Source organism: Danio rerio, chromosome 3, assembly GCF_052040795.2.
Source record: "Danio rerio strain M-AB ecotype USA chromosome 3, GRCz13ab, whole genome shotgun sequence".
Classification (NCBI taxonomy): Eukaryota; Metazoa; Chordata; class Actinopteri; order Cypriniformes; family Danionidae; genus Danio; species Danio rerio.
This window is the reverse complement of record NC_141023.1, coordinates 43,358,829-43,375,848: the sequence shown is the minus strand read 5'-3', so window position 1 is coordinate 43,375,848 and position 17,020 is coordinate 43,358,829. Positions and strand designations below refer to the sequence as shown.

General features: G+C 38.3%; 1 protein-coding gene across 21 annotated transcripts in view; it reads left to right on the top strand.

Moving 5' to 3' along the window:
• The window catches only part of axin1 (axin 1), a 107,676-nt gene that overhangs the window by 80,904 nt on the left and 9,752 nt on the right, over positions 1-17,020 (top strand). For 10 of the 21 annotated variants that reach the window (XM_087243238.1, XM_087243232.1, XM_087243239.1 and 7 more), the window contains 4 exon segments: positions 5,389-5,526; positions 11,154-11,701; positions 15,214-15,384; positions 15,475-15,723. In XM_087243238.1, the coding sequence (XP_087099364.1) occupies positions 5,389-5,526; positions 11,154-11,701; positions 15,214-15,384; positions 15,475-15,723 (1,106 nt within the window). 21 annotated transcript variants of the gene reach the window in all.

Sequence of the window (17,020 nt, the reverse complement as noted above, 5' to 3'; positions counted from 1 at the left end):
ACATTAACGTTATACCAGAAGTGCTGCAAAAAGCTGATTCCTAACCCCAGACTTATCTGCCACACTGCCCTTTTTTGTCAAGTCATCATGTAATGTTATCAGAATTTAAAATATGTTGTGAAATATTTTGCAGCTATTATTTTTCAAACGTTTCTTTAAAGACCATGACCGAAGCACATCAACGCTGTTAAAATGTAATAAATCAGATTCTTGTGTAGTAAAGTTCCTTATTTATGCATTTTTTACGTTTGGGTTGGTTTCCTTGCTTTTGCTGTCATGTTGCTGCTGTCGCTGGGGTATTCAGGGAAATTTCTAATATCCCTTTGTTTGTAATGTGATCCTGAAAAATTTTGGTTTTAGGGGCTTAAAAAAAAAAGAGGAAATATTTTGTCTATCCAGTCTTTTGCTCAAAGAGGAATGAGAGTTCACCTCCTTATTAAAGAGCTGTGCGGGATTATCCTAAAATTCAAAGTTAATTTCAGGAAATCAGTGGCATTTTGATACTTCGCTTGCGTTACTGCAGCCACATAACATTACACATACTGTAACAAATCTGAAATGGTAAAACAAACTAATCTAAAAATGTTGTGGTAAACCTTAAAATTAAACCCCAATGGCCATTTTTGATGACTGATTGATGTTTTGGATGCTGTGTGTAAAAGTGATTGAGACGATGTGTGGTCAAACAATTTTTTTTTAAGATACAAACATTTTTACCTTGATTGATGATTGTGTGTATTATTTCTATAGAATATTTCAATTTATGACTATTTTAAGTAGCTGCTACTCCTGTCTTTATTGCCAATTGATCTTTAAGCAATGATTCCAGTATGCATTTCTTATTATGCATTGGAAACATTTGTGACATTATTTTTGTGGAAATATTGATAGATTTATGTTTGGTAACCATTCAAATTGGAATTTTTTTTTCATTTTAATTTGCCTTCCTTATTAATGTAAACAGAAAAAAACACTCTTAAACCTGGTTTAACTCTTGCGTCGAGTGATCGGCGTGACCCACGGCGCATGTCTTGCGCATTGTTGTGCATTTGTACTTTTGCGCACCGTTTGTGTTGCTTTGCAAAAACACTTCCGAAACGCTAGCTGGCAGTAGATTTTTATGTTCATCTGTGTCGAGTATCATCGCAGGTGTTTTGGATTTTTTGAACGCTACTTTATTGTCGAAGTAGCTCAATAATGTAGAAGTAGCTTAACTTGATCATAATATGAACGCAAAACAAAACTTTCCGTTTGGAGCTCCTTCATGGGACTCGACACTTCTAAACGCTCGCTCCAACCGGCTTGCATGGCTCTTGGTCCCGCCCCTTGTCAGCGATACCAAGCCGACCAATCATGGAGCTTGTGCTACTCGACATGTAAATACGTTTTTTGAGAGGTGCGCGACGGCCAAACAAGCTGCGCCCGAGCGTGTGCTTGACGCAGAAGTGTAAATCAGCCTTTCTCAACTAAAAAAAGGGTAATATTTAATAAAATCATATAAATGTGATTTTCGGACTGAATTTTGGCCTGCTTTCTATCAAAACTAATATGCGATGCTCTTCACTGAAAGCGCATATAAACTTCTGGCTTTGTCATGCATTCCCCGTGAACTGGAAGCCTTTTGAAAATGTTGTTTTCTATACACAAAGCTTTCATAAATGCCAAGCAGACTCTTTATTTTTCAGTACATCATTGTACTAATGCAAGCATTGCCTTGGTCTTTTTTTGGAGCTTGAGAACTATTCCGATTTATTTTATGGAAAAGATGTTGCGTAACATTTTTATTTATTTTTTCATTCAGTGAAAGAACGGGCATAACATTGGGTTCGGAACAACATGAAATAAATAAATGATGATTTCTATTTCTTAGATTTACTGACCTTTAATTCTTCCTAATACAGCTTGTCCAAGTTTTCTTTGCTTCTACATTACGCTCACTTTATGTTTATAGCTCTGAAACCTTTAACACTCTCTCGCTTGGCTTTTTTCTTCCTCCCTTTGGTTGCGTTCTGTCTCTGTTAAGTTTAAAAGGCTCTCTCATATTCTGTAAGCGTGGTCTGCGGCAGGGAGGCAGTGTTAGTAACCAAAACGCCTTGTCAAGACTTGACAGATTCTGCAGTTCCACTGGGCATGTAACCGTGTGGGCTGCGGAGGAGACTGATGAATCTTAAGCAAACAGAAGGCCAGAACAAAGAGAACCGAAACAGACTTTAGATCAGATTTGGCCCTGTAATCAAAATTTTAACGGCTCCTGTAAGGTTTTGTTGGACCTTGTCCAGGCACTTCATGCAACTCTATTTCTTCATGTGTCTCTGTCCTCCTCCCCCGTCTCTTTCTCTCCATTTCTGCTTCCAGACTCAAGGAATAATACATTTCCTGGACTTCTGCTATTTGGAGTCTTGTTTGTTTGAGAGCAGAAAATGCTACAAAAAGATCTGTGTGTGCTTTTCCCCTTTACCCAAAGTATCTGCTCAGATGAAGCACGTTTGTGTTGGAAGATTTGGATTCGTGTCGCAAGTGCAAAATGTGTAGATGAATGATTTTTTTTTTTAAGTGTTTAATCCTTTTACAAATCACTTGGATATCCCCTGAGAACTCCTCATGATGTTGTGTATAACAGGAGGCATCAAGAGTTTATCATATTAAGCGAACAAGATCATTGTGCTTTCGCAGCCATCACACCAGAGGGCGACAGTCAGTGATTTGTAGTATGGTTAATTTGTAGTATGCAGATGTTTTCACGCTGCAAGACTATCTGGCGTAGCGTTCTCTCAGTGCTGTTTATACTGCAGGATGGATCGTGACTGTTTGGCTTTACAATAGGAGATACAATGACAATGTTGTCTCCGTCCACAAGCTACAACTCACAACCAAACACACGTGAAAAGTGACATGGAAACAGCGCAAGGTCACATAGTATATCATTTGTTATTAACTACATGAGGAAGAAGCCTTTAGTGGGATAGAAATGTACTTGTTTTGCTCACTTGGCTTTTGAAGGGAATTAGCAAGTTCTCATTAACTTTTTTCTTTTTTGACCTGGTTGCGGTATTGCACAGAATGATTGTGCAAAATTTCCACTAATTTTTCCTTCGCTTCTTGGGTCCAATTAGACTGAAAATGAGCGCTTTTAACTTTTTCCTCCAACCTCCCGCTGGCCTGCAGATACCCATAGTAGTGGATGCGGCTCTCTCATTGGCTGTAGGTAATCGGCAATGCTATTTTCGATCTGAACACATTTCACACGGCATGATTTTGAATCACCGACAGCTCCAGATATTTAACACAACAAGTATCTCACGGGTGTCTGCGACTCATTGGTGATTCTCTCAGATCGCGTCTTTGATAGTTTACACTGTGTGATTGTTGCGAGTCAAAATCAGGGCAAAAATCATGAAGTCTAAACTTGGCATTAGCTCATCCCAAAATGAAAAATGTTATTAATTACTCACCCTCATGTTGTTCGAAGCCCTGAGATCATCATTCATCTTTGGAATGCAAATCAAGATCATTTAGGTGAAATATGAGAATTTCCTCATCCTCTAATGACAGCTAGACTTGTTCATAAAAATAGAACGACAACAACAACAAAAATAAGCACACAAGGCAAACCATATGTTAAATACTGTACTAATTGATCAAAGAGAAAGTAGGAGGAAAAATTTCCAAGAAATGCAGTTCATTTTATCGTTCTTTTCAATTTATGGCAACAATGCATCAAGAGTTTCAACAAAAATATGAAGCATCACATCTGTTTTCAAAATGGCTAAAAATAAGAAATGTTTATCAAGCAGCATATTAAAATGTTTTTTTTTAAGGATTATCAGGGTGTCCGCAAGGTGCTATTTTGCTAAGCTATTTTGCAAGGTATTCATTTTAGATAATTTTTGTTTATGCAATGTATGGTTGAATGCTAAAGTCTGCCTGAAGTAATTCTGCGAATATAAGGATGCTGTGTAGTTTATGAAATCAATGAAATCCTGGTAGATTTGACGTCATGCTGCATTGTTTACTACCAAGGCAACACCGTTATTTCTTCAGTTCTATAGGCACCAATCTGCTGAATTAGCTAGATTTAATCATTTGTATTCAGTATATAAATACACTAACTCTACCCAAAAAAAAAATAAAAATACTAATACTACTAATACTTCCCTTCTTAGACTTTACAGACCTGAAACTTGCCTATAGCACTTATTCATTGTTGCTCTTAGTTGTGTAAATTGCTTCCTTGTCCTCATTTGTAAGTCGCTTTGGATAAAAGCGTCTGCTAAATGACTAAATGTAAATGTAATAATTTGGATTAATTTCTCACATTAATATTTAGTAAATATACAGTCAGTTAAAATCTCACTAGTGTTTCTGGTTGAGAAGTGGTTATAAATGTATAGAAAAGGTCTTAACAAAGTCTTAAAAGGTTTTGAATTTCACTCTCTGATTCCTGATTTTATCATGCTGCAGTTTAGAATAATGAGTGTTGGAATTCAGCTGTCTTCACATGAACACATATTCGGATAGAAATGTTTATTTAACTTGCAGTGATAACACACAGTATTAGTTTTAATTCCTTTTTAAACAAATACAGTTTTTAATGGATATTTAATGCTCGTCTAATTGTATTTTATTTCATTATATTTTTATAAAAATTGTAGTCTTTTTGTTGTTTTACTAATGTAATTTCAGCCCAGAATTCATATAATTTCTTTTGATTAATTTATTCTATTTACTTGCGTTTTGTTTTGACACCAGATGTAGTCTCTAAATCTTATCCAAATACTTTTGTGGCTGTCAGTGTCTGTTACAAACTAAACAATAGACAGTCAACCAACAATTGCTCACCCAGTCCCTCTCTTCGTTTGTGGCAACAATGCAGAATGAATCAAAAGCACAGAGGCAGATGTAGTTTGATTTCCTCACTCGGCACTGTGATCAAACCGGTTTGATTTTTCACATCAAAGGCCTAATATTCCATGACAACCACATTTAAATATTTAAGTGAATCTCCAAATCCCTATTATCATTCATTTGCGTGTACAGAATAAGCTAGTTCCTCACGAAATTGCTGTATGTTGATTGACATGATATATTTGGCAGCTGTAAACACGGATTTCAGCAGTCTATCCTGTTTGCTGGAGATGTACCATGTTTTGTCCTTGAGGTGATGCTTTTAAACTGAAACCGATGTGTATACAGAATCCTCGAGTTCATTCTCTATCACACATTGTCCAAAAATGTGTCCTCCATTTGTCTGTCCAGCCCGTTTTAATGTTCCTCTGTTATTTTTGTCTGTCCACATACCTGTATAATCAACAGCTGGAGGTGTTTTCTCCACAGCATCGCATTAAATGTGAATGGTGACCTTGAGTTCTTTCATTGTCTTCCCATCAGCGCACAAACCGGATACCAAAGGATATTCACGTTGAGCCAGAGAAGTTTGCAGCGGAGCTGATCAGCAGGCTGGAGGGGGTGTTGAGGGAACGAGAGGCGCAGGAGAAGCTGGAGGAGCGTCTCAAGAGGGTTCGACTGGTGAGTACAGCTCCATCAGCACACTGCTAACGCATTTTGAGGTATAATTAGACTGGATGAATTTCCTGGTGTAATTAATTCATATTCTCTGTCACAATTTGTTGTCACTAGTTTATTTTTAGATAAGCATCATTTATTGCAATTTATGCTATACCCCATGACGTATTTCTTGCATGTAGCTGATGTTGGTGTGAGCAGTTATACTTCTCTGTAGGGATTTTTTGTTTTTTACTGATATCGATAACAGCTAACTCTTAAGATTTGGAGGCCAATAACCGATATATTAGCTAATAAATATTTCAAAATGTCATATTTTTATACAGCAAACAACTAATTTTATTTTAAAAACTTTGTAAGATTTTGAATTGAGCTTATGAGCTGAATTACCTACTCAAAGGAATCATTTCAAAATTGCAAGGTGATTATATAGACCTTATATTCACAATTTCACATAAATCAGCATGCCAAAAATAAATTATTTTATTTTCTTTGTGTAGCAAATTAACATGCAATTTGACAGCGATTTAAAGCTAAATGCACAATGACACTTTCAGACATATCTACAATGAAAAGGAATATGGTTACTTACAGAGTTATTAATGACACAAACAATACCACACAAAGAAAGAATGGACTTTGAAGCAATAAACAATCTGAGCTTTATTATAGTGCACTGGACAAGTCTGAACAAGTTCCACCCACACATGCGCGAGGCAGGCAGTTCTGTACAATTCCGTTATCTATCAGCTAAAAACAACAACAGTGGACTGCAGGACGATATATTTGCACATACAGCAACACCATTGACTGTAAAAGCTGGTCTATAGTTAATGACACTGTACCCCCCCCCCTCCCCCATGTTATTTAAAGAGCATGATTCGGATGTTAGGACTGGGCGTTTTTTTAAATCAAAATATTGATTAATCGAACATTTTAACTCTGTTACTATTAATGAACAATCATCATATTAATTTATTAAAGCTTTTTGCCCTCATAGTTAACTGACAAGTTTTATATGACGTCTAAAGGCATCACTGGTGCTGCGTTCAATTATCGTCAACATAGTGCAAAGTAAGGTTTAAGAATGAGTTCATCGTCCTACTTGACCAGAGATTAGATGTGGCTGCAAAGTGGCTACAGAAGTAGAAATCGGCCACAGCCTTCAACAGAGCAGGTTAACGTGACATGTAGGGAAAGTGATTTTAAAAATCCTGGAAAAATTTGGTGTCGATTTTACTTTTTGAATGTCGATTTTACTTTTTGATTATTCGCCCAGCTCTAAGTGATATGCACCAATAGGCAGGTCTACAACGCACATGCTCATTGCTTATTACACACACAGGGATGTGCAGCAGCACACACACATTTTAAAATATGAGGCATTAAATTGCAAAAAAAAAAATAAAAATTGTCTAAATAAAAATAAAAGCGATACCTTCTCCTGCTTTTATCTGACGGGTCTTTGGTGGAATCTGGCATTCTGTAGATGGTAGGCTTGTGTGTTTTAACCTTACGTCCAACTGATTAGTTTCCTTCTAGTGAAGCATTTAATTTTTCAGCTTACAAAGTCAGACATGAACAACAAGGAATTTGAGATGAAGGGAATTTGAGATGAGACTCTGATTCGTTTAATGTATGTCATGCCCAAAGCACACCCATAACCAATAAAAAAAATCAGGAAAACCCTTGTAGACATGTGCCGAGTGCGGCGATTGTTTTTCCTGTTCTTAAAATAGCAAACGTGGATTCAGACATGGCCTAACACCCCATTCACAGGAGACGCCAGCATTAACGCTTCCCATTAACTTTAAATGGGTGAAGTCAGCTTTGCCAAACTGAATTGTGAGTCCATCAGCGCTGCTACAGAAGTTTTCAAGCACCATCGGAATCGTCAGCCAATCAGATCACTTTATGCAAATACTCTAGCTGAGACATAGCCGATTCCGAACTTATTTCATTAGCTGACGCTGCTATGACGATCAGGTCAGTCCCTACTTCACACACGTCCTCTTAAGCGTTGACGCTGCAGCACTGAATTGGGTGCGAGTGCACATGCGACATGCGCTTTAGACCATGAGCTTAAATCAATAAAATTAAGACATTTATCTTCAATACAGAACTGCATAGTTGTTCGCAAATACATTGGATTGGTTCTAATAACTGAAATGTACCCAAAAGTCCATGGAGCACTAGGAAAAATACAAATATTGGATCAGGCTTTTGTATCTGGGGTTCTCAATATTAAATGACTCTAGCCGAATCTGGGCACAAAAAAAATCGATCAGGACATCCCTGGTAGATACAAATATATATTTAATTCCTGTTTTGTCAAACACAGAGTCCTGTGCTTCACTTCACAAGCAAGACAGTCGGATGTCTTCTAAAGACTTCCCGTCTTGTCAAGGGGACTCTGCTCATTTCTTTCGTCTTTCTGTGCAGTGTCAGGTGAATCACCTGCCGAGATTGAGCTACTTGCTAGTCTGCCTCAGTGTAATGACTTTGTTTGAAGTCAGTCGGGGCGTGAAGAAATGCCTGCACACACCGCAAATGGGAATCTTTTTCCCCACTCAAAGCCAGGTGTTAAGTCTCAAGGCAGATTATTTATGTAGTTTGGCCTTGTGTAAGAGGAACTTCCGTCACACAACAGTGGCTTGGAGTTATTAAGAGCCGAAGGAGGGCTGTCATTTGCCTCTTAATTGATATTCTCACCGGTGCTTCGGTTTTCAGCAAACTTGTTTTAAGTTTTCTTCACCTATCGGTTGAGTGGCTTTTATATACTGCTCTCCTTGCTCCACTGAGCAGGACCCACGCTGACAGTTAAACATGTTTTTACCGGCAACTAAGCCTTGACAAGTCAGAATAAACTCTGATATGGCTTTTCTAGAGTTTTATTCAGGTGTTTTTGGACAGGTGAGTTTTAGAGGTCGAATCTGCGCAATGAAAATTGGCTGGTTTGCGCATTGCGGTTGGATTTGTGTTGTCTCTCGTCTCATCTGCTTTTTTTTTTTTGGCATGATCTGTCAGAGATCATCCAGAGCTCTGACCCGCACAGCTGTTCAGTAAAAATAAAATTATGCATGAGCCAAATCCTCTGAATTCCTTATCTCCTTGGACTTCACTACCTGGAGAGAGAATCAAAGCATTGCACACAAATTGCCTGCCGTGCCTTCAGTTGTACCGACTTTCTCCATTATGAAAATGAGAAGACAACCCAGTGAAAAAAAAGACATGTTTGATGGAGAATGACATTTCATGGAAATAGATGCAAATGCAAAGTTCCTGTGTTGTTAAAGATTAAAATACACCACCACTCAAAAAGTTTCAGGTTGGTAAGATTTAAAAACATGTTTTTGAAAGAAGTCTCTTAAGCTCACCATGGCTGTTTGATATGAAATATTCTGAAATATTTATAAGACAACTGCTTCCTGTATTGAAGCACTTACGATTGTTGAAAAAATGTGACTAAATACTGATATTTTTAGACACATAGAAATAATAAACTTAATTACTTATTATGTATTGTGTGTACTTAATATATTTTATTTTTACTTTTTTTTTTTTTTTTTGAATCTTGGCCTTTTGCAAAATACATATAAATGAACTGTCTAATCAAACGGAGCAATTATATGGCATGTCAATTGGCTAAATATGACCCATTTCCACTGAGTGGTACAGTTCTGTATGCTTTTATGTTCGTTTCCAATGTCAAAATACTATACCACTTTTGGCTACCCTTACCTTATCATTTTTTATCACATTCTCTAGATTTTTTTTTATAGTAGTGCACAGTCCTGTGTTATGTTGTCAGTGTTGTTTGATGCAGCACCTTGGTCCTGGAGGAACTTGTTTCGTTTCACTTTGTGTACTGCACTGTATATTGTTAACAATAACAGACTTGACTTGAAAAGGGTACCAAAAGATGGAGCGAGACGCGCAACTCAATGCTATTGGTTTATAGAGAAATGTTACTAGCGTGTGTAAACCAGGAAAATTAAAACAAAGGAAGCATAATTTTTAAATAGCCAAGAAATTAAATTGTAATAATATATACAATTAATAACAAGCCATGGTCAACCCGAGCTCAAACACACCTTGTTGTTGTCTAGATGAACAGCAGCAAAGCTAAGAGGAAGAGCAGAATCCTGTTGGTGTTTACGAGGCAGTCTAAAAGTGCGAGTGGTTTCAATGGAGAGCTCGTTGCGCGTCTATATTTGAATGAACTAACTTGAGCTCATAATAATAATAATAATGCGCGTGAAAGAAGTGAGCGAAGCACAAACATAGCGGTAAATGATTGTTTCAGCATCCTGAAAGATGAACAAACTGCCATGTTTAACTATTATCATCACCTCTTGGACTATTATGAACTCAGAATGATGAAATTTCTTTAACACAATGTTAATGTTAGATGTGCCGGTGAATATACGTTACAGTTGGCTAATTTGCATTTGATCTGCAGCCATAATCAAATCCTGTTCATAGAAAGGTAAGTAATTGGCACCGCGTCACCCAGAAATTGAATAATGAAATGTAAAATAATAACACAGTATAGTAGTCTGTAATGAAGAATCATTTTACTGAATTATTAATACAATGAAGAGCACAGTGGCGCAGTGGGAAGCACAATCGCCTCACAGCAAGAAGGTCGCTTATTTAAGCCCCTGCTGGGTGAGTTGGCATTTCTTTGTGGAGTTTGCATGCTCTCTCCATGTTTGTGTGGGTTTCCTCCGGGTGCTCCGGTTTCCCCCACAAGTCCAAAACATGTGGTATCCGTAGTGTATGTGTGAATGAGTGTGTATGGATGTTTCCCAGTGATAGATTGTAGCTGGAAGGGCATCCTTCTGCGTAAAACATAGGCTGGATAAGTTGGTGGTTCATTCCGCTGTGGTGACTCCAGATTATTAAAAGGTCTATGCCGAAAAGAAAATGAAATAATTCATGAATAATACAGTGAAGTTACAAATATTATATGTTTTTGTTCTTGAATGCTTTAAACTATCTTGAAACATCTTTAAAACACATGGAAACGATAAGGTTTCACTCTATTATGGTTATCCTTTGCAGTGACTCTCAAGTATTCTCAATTATTGTACTGATCAACTGTATCTCAGTTCAACATTTCATATCCTGCGATGTGACTATTGCGGACCCACACATTGCGATATCGATGCTGAAACAATACAGTGTGCATCTCTAGTTTAGTGTAGTTTGCTGGTTATATCGAGGTCGGAAAGTGACAGAACTAATCATTAAAATATATGAAATCCCTTGATCCGGTTGCAAATCAGATGTTATTTATTTTCTCATTTTTCTAATTATAATGACCATTAAAAGCATATTTTGAGCATGAAGCGAAGTCTTGCATTGCTCATTTTTAGGGCATTGTGTGTTTTGAATGTAACCATAACAAAGCCCTTTCTTTCAGCAGTAGCATAATCTTAAGACTCCTGTGAAAGGATGACATCTGCTGGTTTAACATTGTTACTACACACAGTGATTCTGCATCCCATTGTTTTCTGTAGTCCACTTGGTTCATTACTTTCTCCACAGTCATTATAATTAATATTTGGTTAAAATTTCAAAATAAAGCATTTGTTAAAATCTACCCTCTCACTGTTGTCTTGTAGGAAGAGGAAGGTGATGATGCAGACATCTCCACCGGTCCCTCTCTGGCCAATCACAGGATTCCTCCAGCGGTCCACGTTCAGCATTATGGTGGTCGCTACTCTGAAATGAGCTACAACGGGCTGCAGCTAAGGGACGCGCACGAGGAAAACCCCGAAAGCATCCTGGATGAGCATGTACAGCGGGTCATGAAAACTCCTGGCTGTCAATCTCCAGGCACCGGACGCCATTCTCCGAAGTCCCGCTCGCCAGATGGGCTGCCGGCGGGTAAGATTCCTGGGCTGATGATGCCGCTGTCTGGTGGCCAAGGCAAGCACCAGGCTCGGCAGGGCCCAAAGGGTGAGGCGGCACACCTGCATCATCACAAACACATCCACCACACACACTATGCTGCGGCGGGAAAGCCCAAAGAGCAGGCGGAGGCAGAGGCTGCAAGAATGCATGGAGGATTCGCCTGGAACACGGAGCAACACCACTATGGACCCAAGTCACGCAACTATGCAGATGGAATGAGCGTCGGTCCCAACACCATGGACCCCATGGGTTACAGGTACATGTCTCAATCACTTATGTCAGCTATAAAGACAAATAATGATCCCAAATCCACTAATATGCTGATCTGGTGCACAGGATGATTAGAAAGTTTGATAAATGTCTTCGCTGCCACCTTTGATGCAGCTTTTGAAAGATTTGAAAGAGGCCTATCCGCTTGTTAAGTGTGACGTCACGCGAAGCGGCTTCCGGTTCCAATCACTCTATTCAACTGAATAGGGAGACTCATGAAATGGTAATAATAAACGTTTACAAAGCGATTTAAGGCTTTCGAAAATCACGATCGCAATATATATGTCCATGCCTAATATCCGATGGCCAAAAGAGATAATTTTTTTTATAAATTGTTAAATTTTTGGTATTTGTTATGCAGCAAGCCCAAAGATTGTTGTGTACACTATGATTTTATATAAAATTAACTTTATTGTGTGATAGGAATAAAACGTGATCATAAACGAATGATTTCTCCACTCAAATGAATGGCGGCTTGGACCCGGAAACGGTATTACATACGTCACAAACACGTCACCACTTAACAAGCGGATATTAAAAAAATGTCATCACAAAAAGTCAACTCAATATTTTTATGCTGCTTAAACTTATTTAAGTAAGTCAATTACAAATGCAAAGTCTAACTTGCTGTTTTTAGATGAATCAAATAAACTTTTTTAGTCTTCTCAACTTACATCAGCGGGGTGTCTGTCGGGTCTTAAAAAGTTAACAAAAATTGATAAACCTATTATGAGAAAATTAAGACCCTTTAAAGGTATTAAAAAGTCTTAATCACGGTTTTACGAGGTCTTGAATTTTGTTCTAGTGTTGTCCAAAGGGTTTGACTCATAAAAAGCATAAATATATTTATTTTATTCCTAATATTAACACACGCGGGATGGTGTTGTGTCTCCACATATAGCAAAACAGACAGCAAAATGTAAGTTTGCATACTCCTGTTTGGAAAAAGATGAGTTTAAACAGTGGCTGAAGCCTGTTGCTTAAAACAACCACGTAATTTATTCTTTCAAGCTTCGTTTCTTCTGATCTTATCAGAGTTCTGTTGCATGGTTGTGCTCCATTGATTTATTTCACTACAACTGTTTATTAACAACTGTTTATTAGTGGCGTACTCGCACTATGTACAGTTGCCTTGCACCAGGCCAAAGCATGCTTGTCCCTTCCCGACTCCCCCGACGGCCCGCACTCATATTGCATTCGAGCCTGAGCACGCTTGCGTCATCGATGATGCGCTGTACAGTAAGCGCTCTCGCTCAGCACAGTAAAGATTTCTTTTGTCAAATCGGTTTAGTTGTTTGAAAGGCAGTGACACGCAGAAAAATATTTCGCCGAACAGATCAGCCACTTTTGACGATCATAAAGGATCATAAAGTCCTCGTGCTGCAGGAATTAGGAGTTTTGCTGAAGGTGCAGCTGTCGTGCAGTGAGGGGTTTGCGTCTTTAGTAATCTACGACAGTAAGAATGATTAATAAATCCATATGTAACAGTCCCTTAAAAGTCACTTCTCTTCTTCAGTTTCGGGCTCATGTGCGCTTTGCACTTACACTCAAGCCCAAGTGAATCGTGCTCTGGCACACCTCTTCCAACCGGCCCAGGGCCGGCAAACTGAACCATGTCTGAGCCCAATTCAGAGCTCTTACCCTTCTCAAACGGGCACGATTCGGATAGCATAGTGTGAGTACGCCTAAGTTAAAGATTTGATACTGATTAGAACTTGAAGTGGTGATGCGGTCTTAAAATATTCTTAGAAAGTCTTAAAAAGGTATTGAAATTACCTTTAGGATTCCTGCATATACCCTGATCAATTAAACTGACTAAAAACAGTTAGTCAGCAAGAATTTTGGATTTTTTTTTAATTAAACAGCTTACAATAATATATTAAAACTTTGAAGTATATATAAATATATAAATAGAATTAAATCCAAAGCACTTCACATTAAACTTACCTAATCAATCTGCTATCATTAAAAACTAAACAAAATAAAAGAATAACAGTTGCAGTACTAACAACAGTAGAATAAACTGTATTTGTGCTTTGCTACAAACCAGGCTTCGAATTTTAGCAAGTTATTTTCCTTTACTGTCTAAAAACGACATCTCCTGACCTGATGGGGCACACAGTACATTTTGCTGAAAATATCACATTTTAATCATAATTGTGAGTCTGACATTTCATCTTTAAAAGCTAGTTTTATACGTTTGCCTGGCTTCACAGCACAAGCCACTGCTGATAATGTCTGCTGTAATTGTTTAGCACTCTCTACAGTAGCACTTTTATTGTTCCATTTCCCCATTTCTTTTTCCGACAATCAAACAGTGACTCATTTCAACGCTAACATTTTGGGGACAATCCAACTAGTGCAACACTTCAAAGCACCTGTGTGAGCTGCTCATACATATTGTGCATGGATAGAAAGATTTGGTTGTGTGCATGCAGTAAGCACAGAGTGTCCACTGGATTTTAAAAATTCTAAATTTTAGCCCTTAAAAAGTCTTAAATTCACGGAAGAATTGATTTGTAGGTGTTTAGTCATTTTAAACAAGACTTTTTCAAGCCCAAACTCGGTCCTGGAAAGTTCAGCTCCAACCCTAATCAAACACACCTGATCAAGCTAATAAAGCTCTTACTAGGAACGCAGGTGTGTTGAAGCAAGTAGGAGCTTAACTCAGCAGGACACCGGCCGTCCAGGACTAAGTTTGGGTACCCTGATCTAAAGCTATCCAGTCGGGCCTTCATACATTTAATCCCCAACAATCCATCTCAATAAAACTTTTAACAAACGTTTTGTTTATTAAACTCTTATTTAGTAATATGGTATAATTATCTTACTTTTGTTTAGAAGTTCTCCATGTATATCCAGCTATATGGTGAAAACACTGACCTGGACACAGTGTTGTGCAAACATTTAGCTTATTATAGTTTGTAAACTAAAAAAAGAAGTGTTTCGTAAAAAAATGTATGTATGCAACTAAAAATTAACTTACTTAAAAAGCATGGCTAAGAAATAATTAATAAAATAAAAATTACAATTACATTACTTGCAGGTTAATGATATCAAATTGATCTGATTAATCTCTTCATATAACGCAGCATGTTTGCAATCCTTTACTTTATACGCTCAGATTTGAGTCAACAGTTCACTAAAATGAGGCAATAAATTCTGAGTTTTAATTGATTTCAGTGCATGCAGTTATATAGGTCAGTGTTTCTCAACCACGTTCCTGGAGGACCACCAGGTCTACCTATTTTCTATTTCCTTAACCAAACACACCTGATTCAGATCATCTGCTCATTAGCAGAGACTGGAAGACCTGTAATGGGTGTGACAGACAAAAGAAACTTTCATAATATGCAGTGTTGGTGGCAAGAACGGGATTGAGAAATACTGATAAAGGTGGCACTGAGTACATTTAGTACATTTTTACAGAGTACATTGAGTAGGGCCATTTATTTGAGCAGGTTGATTGATTTTTAATGTTGTCAAATCTCATTGTAGCAGTAAAGGCAGCACGCTATCCAAGCGACCGGTCAGAAAAGGAGAAGATGGTCGAAACTTTGAGATGCGAGAGCCCTTACCTGCTGACGACATGGAGAGGAACCAGAAGATACTACAGTGGATGATGGAGGGCGAGAAGGAAGCTGGGCGTTATAAGAGGAGCCCTTACGGGTGAGATACCTTATTAATCTAGAGCAGGAGTCTAACCAATCAAATGAAGTCATCATGTTAAAGCTCATTGTGGTCTTGCTTTTGCTTCAGGAGCATTTCTGGGCCCAAGAAAGCTCAGGGTCATGAGCCGGCCCGGCCCAGTTCGGTGGAGCGTCTGGGGGCCGTGCACCCATGGGTGACCGCTCAGCTCCGCAACAACGTGCAGCCCTCTCATCCCTTCATCCAGGACCCAACCATGCCCCCCAATCCAGCCCCAAACCCCCTCACCCAGCTGGAAGAGGCGCGCAGGCGGCTTGAGGAGGAGAGAAGGAAGTCTGGGACACTGCAGGCCAAGCAGAGGTGAGAGAACGCATGTTATTCATGTATGACATACGGTGGACTGGTTTAATACTGCATGACAGTGATTACTTGTGTGGTGCTCATTCTTTGATAATTTTTTTTTTCATTTAAATAATTTAACCTTTTTTATTCTTAATGCAGGTGATTTAATGATAATTCATATGTTTAGAAATACTGTTTTCATCAGTACACGCACACACATAATGTAAATTTCTGGTTTTACACTTATTTCATGCGGCCACCATTTAAAATGAAAATGAAAGCGAGGCTGCGGTGGGAAGAAACCCGGATATGTAGGCTCAGCACTTTAAACATCGCTACAATATGCAGTGTGTAATAAACCTCCAACTGTTGCTGTGATCAGTGTTGCCAGATTAGGCGGTTTTGAATTTGATTGTGCAGAAAAAAATGCATTGGCGGGTTGACAAAAGTTGGTGGTTTTGAAACGTAACTTTTATGTGCAACTTCTTAACATAACATAACCGTGTGCTCCTACTCCGTTCAGTTAGTAGTGACCAGTGCACAGTGCAAACCGTGTGGGCTCACACTAAAGAGAAAGTGAAAGAAAGTTCTGACTCCCCGGACAAATCTGACTTCCTTTCGCATGCACGCGCATTATGCAGCTAAACTCAGTTTATAACACTTTTTTCCACAATTGTCAGCAAGAACAAACATAGAAGCGTTGTCTGATTAACAAGCACCACCTAATTATGTTCAAAAGAATTAAAAACGCCAAATAGGAAGAATTTATACCCCTTTTCGAAGGTAAAACATACTCTAATAGGTAGTGTAATCTACACGTGCAGTGCTGTGAGAGGGGGCAGTGCTTCAATCTGATCGATTATGACAGTTAAAGTAACTAGGTTAATTTGGTTTAAATTAATTAAAATCTAATGAAATATTATTCTAATATTTTGGGCTTTTTTGTGCATTTTGGTGGGTTTTAGACAGCATTTGGACTGAAAAAAGTCAGCTTTATCTGGCAACACCGGCAAAACGCAGATATGATGTAAACCGCTTTAATATTGTTCAGATAAGTTTAATATTAAAAGCATATTAAGCTTCAAACAAAATCACAATCTCTTTAAGAGTAATACGCTTCAGTTCATGGCACCAGGTAAACACCATGGGGGCTTCCCTGCTTTAGCCTATGTAACCTGGTGAGCAATAAAACACTGCAGTCCTCTAGCACAGCATTGTGTAGTCTGTAATTGTGTTGTCCCGGTACAGAATTTTTAAAAACGTCCATGTCCCGCTAACATTTGAGTGCGTTCTTAAACACCACTGATTCGACAGT